This window comes from Condylura cristata, unplaced genomic scaffold, assembly GCF_000260355.1.
Source record: "Condylura cristata isolate star-nosed mole 26May11 unplaced genomic scaffold, ConCri1.0 scaffold00050, whole genome shotgun sequence".
Taxonomy (NCBI): Eukaryota; Metazoa; Chordata; class Mammalia; order Eulipotyphla; family Talpidae; genus Condylura; species Condylura cristata.
In genome coordinates, this window is record NW_004567151.1 from 1,899,736 (window position 1) to 1,905,226 (window position 5,491).

A 5,491-nucleotide genomic window follows, 5' to 3' on the forward strand; every position below is an offset into this window, starting at 1 on the left:
CCTGACCTGCCCGCTGCTCCCCTCAGCAATGTACTTCGTCCATCTGCCTGTTCTGCTCCCCACTCTGTCTCTGGTGAACCCTCTCACTGCTCCTGAGCCTCTGGCCTGTACCCCAGTTCTGTATGCACAAATAAATAAATCTTTAAAAAAAAATCTCAATGGCAGGTCCACCCTTGTTGTGCAGCAGGTTACAGAACAGACTAAAAAGCTAAAGCACTTCAGCAGGAGTTCGATCCCCACCCCGGGAGGTGACCTACATGGCACGGCAGACCTCTCCTGACTGGCCCACTGCTCCCCTCAGCAGTGGACTTTGTCCATCAGCGTGTTCTGCTCCCCACTCTGTCTCTGGTGATGCCTCGCACCACTCCTGCACCTCTGGCCTGTACCCCAGCTCTGTATGCACAAATAAATAAATCTTTTTTAAAAAAGTCTCAGTGGCATTCTTCAAAGAAACAGAATATTGATGAAACGTATATGGAATCACAAAAAAAAAAAAAGAAAAAATACTCAAGTAGTCAAAGTTCTCCTGTCTCCTGACTAAAATGGAGGATGAAGATATCACATTCTCAGATTTTAAAGTATATTACAAAGCCATAATAATTAAAACAGTATAGTACTGGAACAAACAGACACGTTCACCAATGGAATCTAATGAAAATCCAGAAATAAAACCACACACACATGTATGGACTCATCCATGACCAAGGAGCAATGGAACAAGACTGGTCTATTCAATAAATCGTGCTGAGAAAACCAGACGACCACATGCCCAAGAACGAAACTAGATCTCTGCCTCCCACCATACACACACACCAGCTCAAGTGGAAAGGCCTGAACATCAGATCTGCAACCATAACCTACAGAAGAAAACAGGCGAAACACTCCAGGACATACATCTCAGAAACACCTGGAAGACTCATCCCCCAAGCAAAGAACGTCAAGGAAAAGGCAGACAGTCGGGATCACATCAAACTGAAAAGCTTCTGTACAGCAACAGAGACGATAACCAAAACAGAGACGCTGTGAAGGGGAGAAGACACTGGCACTCCACACAACTGACCAGGGACTGCTTTCAAAAGGCTACAAACAGCTCACGCAACTCCACAAGACAAAACAATCCAGTCAAAAGGTGACGGAGGAGCTCAAAAGACACTTCTCCGAAGAGGAAAGGCAAATGGCCCACAGGCGTGTGGGGAAATGCTCAGCATCAGTTGTTGCGTCAGGCAACACCCCTAACCCTAAACCCCAAACCCTGACCTACCCCCACCCATGGTCCCAATCTTATCAGACACAGTTACCTGTCTGGCCATGGCTCCCCGGGCTCCTGGTGACGCCTCCTGGCCTTCACTCATTGTCCCAGGGGATTAAGCACCTGCTCTTGTTTAACCGCAGAGGTCCATAGTTTGCATCCTCTAAGTTTAGGTCCCTGGGTGACTGGGCCAAGTGGACTTTGTGCTGAAAAGGTCCAACCAACTGCACACAAAGCCAGAATGGTGGTTTAGGCAGTCCTTTGACCCTAGCAGACCCACAGTCACTTATCATCAGGGAGATTAAAAAAAAAAAAGCCACACTGAGGTATCGCCTCACACCGGGACAATGGCAGGCATTCAAAACCCTCTAACAGCAAGTGCTGGCGAGGAGGTGGAGAAAAGGGAGCTCTCCTGCCCTGCTGGGGAGCGGGAAAATTGGTCCAATGATAATGGAGCTGTGCAGAGGTTCCTTAAATGACTAAAAATGGAGCTTCCATATGACCCCACAATTCCACTCCGAGGGATCGACCCAAAGGACACAAAATCATTCATTTGAAAGGAAACCTGCACCCCTCTGTTTACTGCAGCACTATCTACAACAGCCAACATATGGAAATAATCTAAATGTCTCCAATCAGGTAACTGCATCAAGCAGATACGGTCTATATACACAGTGGAATACTACTCAGCGGTCAAAAAGAGGGATGGTGCTAGAGGGGATTACACCCGTGAAATAGGTCAGAAGGAAAAAGAAAAATATCATATGGTTTCACTGGTAGGAGACAAATAATAGGGGCCACACAAGGAGTCGGGGAAAGCAGAAAGACAAAACTAGCAGGAAACTATAAATCAGAGACATTCCGCAGGGGAAGGGGATGAAAATCAGAGAAAACAAGAGACGACGGTGATGGAGCACAGGGTAACCTGGTGGTGGGATGTCTATGGGGTCTTCAGAGGAGAAAGCAAACCATACAAAAATGAATAGTGATGTCAAGAAAAAATATATATGTATATATAGAAAAGAATATATATATATAGTACAAAAAATGGAAATGTATACCATGTTCATGGGTGAGAAGAATTAACATTATGTAAACCACCAAAAGCAATTTACAGATTCAGTGTAGTAACTATTAAATACAACAACTATTGGGCCTTCCCTGGTGCTGTGATGTGTTGAAGTGCAGCACCGTGAAGCTCCCCACAGCCCCTGCAGTACGAGTTCGATCCCCACCCCGGAGGGGACCCCCAAGGCGCAGCAGACGCCTCCTGTCTCTCCTCGGCTCCCCTCGGCAGTGATTTCAGTGGATCCCCCAGTTCTGCTCCCCACTCTGTCTCTGGGGAATCCTCTCACGCCCTGCCCTTCTGGCCTGTACTCCCGTTCTTATATGCATAAATAAGTACATTTTTTTTTTAAATTAAATGCAGTAACTATTAAAATACCAAAGACTTTTTTTAAAGGAAATAGAAAAGCAATTACCAAACTTTTATAGAACTACAAAAAGGCCTTAAAAAGCCAAACAATCTTAAGAATAAACAAACAGCCATTACACTTCCTCACTTCAAACTATATTACAGAGCAACGGTCATCAAATCAGCATGGTACAGGTACAAAAAAGAAACTCAGACCAGTGGCGCAGAATAGAAATCCCAGCGCTAAATCTATTTTGAACTCAAGAGGAAACCCAGTTTGTGATTTAGGAATTATGGCCCCAGGGAACACAGTCAGCCGTGTACAGAAAAAAAAAAAGGAACCAATAAGCCAAGGTCCATTTTAACACTATAGGTGAAAACTCACTCAACATGGATTAAAGGTTTGGTCACAAGAAGCAAAATCATGAAGCCCTTGAGAGAAAATAGAGGGTCACGCACAGGTCATCCGCCACACGACGGATCTGGGGTCCAGCCCAGCAGGCGGCAGCACACCGGGCCAACGGAGCAGAGCCAGCCGCGTCCCTCCGTGTCCAGGACGGGGCGCCCGGAGCAAGAGGGGCCGTCCGAGCCCCCCGCCCTCCTTCGCCCCGCTTCTGGCAGAAGCCCAGGCCGCCTCACCTCGGGAGACTCTGTACACTTCCAGGAAGGAGTAGAGGTGGAAGCCGAGCGAGGCGAGCAGGTAGAGGCCCAGCTCCCACCGGGGCAGCATGCTGGCGAGCCTGGCGGCAGGCGGCGCTGCTGGAGGGAAACAGAAGCTCACGTCACGCCTCAGACACCTCGAGGGGCTGCCCGGCCGTCCTCGGCCTCCCGCCCCCACCTCGGTCGGCCACTGCGTGCGCACAGGCCCACAGGTACCCAGGTCAGCTGCAGCCCGACCTGCCAGCAGATGCGGCCCCGGGGTGGCCTGGGGGAGGCGCCAGGCCCCAGCACTGGGCCGCAGGTAGCAGGAAGGGCCGCCCGCGCACAGCAGCAAGAGTGAAGGGCAGCTTCAAACGCCAGGACAAAAGCCAGTGGCACGCACCACACAGTGCACCCGGCCACATGAGCAGGCCACGGGAGCGAGCCACGCTCGCCACAGGAGCAGATGCAAACACTGCTCCAGGCCTGGGCCTCACAGAGGAGCCCGCCCTGTGGCCGGCCGCTGCGTGGACACGGCTGTGCGCTCTCCCTGGCCACGTGGCCGCTGAGTCCCAGCAGACCAGCGTGGACCCTCAACCCGCTGAGATCAAGAGTACTGCCCACCGGCCACGGACGGAGCGGGACATCCCATGGACAGGCAGACCCAGGCCCGCACCGAGGGCCTGGGTCAGCCCCGCTGCCCTGGTCTGCGAAGGCCAGGGGACCTCGGCAGGGTGCAAGCGGGCCCTAGAGCTGCGGACGGGCAGCCCTGGTCACACAGCGGCCAGTTAGCGGCTGCGGGTGGCCCGGCCCGGCCCTCGGATGGACACGACCAGTCAGGAGACCGTCCTGCCGTTGTGGGGTCTGAACAAGCCTTTCTGACTTTCCCGCCGCCCTGCTGATGCTGGGGAGCAGGCGGGGGGAGGGGCGGCCAGGCGCCGCCCGGTTGGGGGTCTTCCCAGGGAGAAGAGCGCGGGAGGCCCCGGGCAGCGTTTGGAAACACACGGTGGGTCCCAAGTGGACACGAGGACGCGGCCACAGGCCACGTGTGGGCACAGCAGCCGCCACGCCACAGCTCAGGGTGGGCGCACCCTGCCTCATGGAGCTGGGCGTGACCCGCTTTGGGGGACGAGCCCCGTGGCCCGCAGGCCCGCCCCCTCCCCGGCTGGACCTGGCCAGCACTAGTGGGCATCTGCTTCACAGCACGGAGGCCTCGGGGTCAGAGGGGCGGGGCTCTCGGGATGCTGGGAGCATTCCCCCCGTCCAGCCCAGTGTCAAGGGGGTGCGGAGACCGGACCCCGCCTTTTAAGGGAAGGAGAGCCCCCGCTCCACCCTCAGCTGGACACCGGGAAGGGACCCCCAGGGGCCTTCACTGCAGAGGCCTCTGGAACCTACTGCCCAGAGAAGCAAAGGCCCAAGCAGAGAGGATCTGACCCCAGGGCGGTCAGCGCCCCGAAGGGGGTCAGCGCCCCGAAGGGGGTCAGCGCCCCAAGGGGGTCAGCGCCCCGAAGGGGGTCAGCGCCCCAAGGCACTCAGCACGGACCCCAGCACCCCGTCCTGTGGTTCTGTCCGGCAGAAACAGTGGACTGAGCACTCCCAGCACAGGGGCCCTCCCTCGGCCCCCCTCAGCCATCTGGGGCAGGGAAAGGGCGGCCCCCTGGGGGCACTCGGGAATGTGGGGGGCAGCGGCCGTACCTGCTGTCGGGTTCCAGGCTCAGGGTGTCCGCGGAGGCCTGGGGCCTCTCCTGCCAGGAGCCGCCCTCCTGCAAATGGCCCGGTCAGCCCCTAAACAGCGAGGGGCAGGCGCGGCCCACCTCCACCCAGCCCACCAAGGGGCCCCAGCCCCGCCGCCCAGCCCGAGCGCGCAGCCGACCCAAGCCAGCAGACACCCCCACCGGGGCTGCGGGGGGCCGGGGTCCCTCCAAGTCCGCCCCGGCCACAGCGAGAGAAACTGAGCTTCTCGTTCAGCAAGCCGAAGCCCCGCGGACTCGTGGCCAGTGTGGTCAGTGCGGGCTCCCCCGCGCCCAGGCGGCAGCGGGGCAGAGGCGGCGAGGCCGGCGGGGGTCTGCGGCCAGGGCATCCCCGCAGCTTCCCGGTCCCGCCCCCCGGGAACCGGAAAGCGCCCCAGAGCCCGCCCGGCCCACGACCTGGGGTCCAGGCCCGCGCAAGCCCCCCCTGCCCGGCCCCCC

At 56.8% G+C, this 5,491-nt stretch overlaps 1 protein-coding gene across 1 annotated transcript in view; it reads right to left on the bottom strand.

The window, feature by feature from the left end:
• Positions 1–5,084, bottom strand: part of HHAT (hedgehog acyltransferase) — a 28,817-nt gene extending 23,733 nt beyond the window's left edge. The window contains exons 1-2 of the mRNA XM_004694913.2: positions 4,998–5,084; positions 3,303–3,422 (exon numbers count right to left, since the gene is read on the bottom strand). Coding sequence (XP_004694970.1) covers positions 3,303–3,393 — 91 coding nt within the window. The 5' untranslated portion in view covers positions 3,394–3,422; positions 4,998–5,084. The remainder of the gene's footprint in view (positions 1–3,302; positions 3,423–4,997) is intronic.
• Positions 5,085–5,491: the final 407 nt, after the last annotated feature.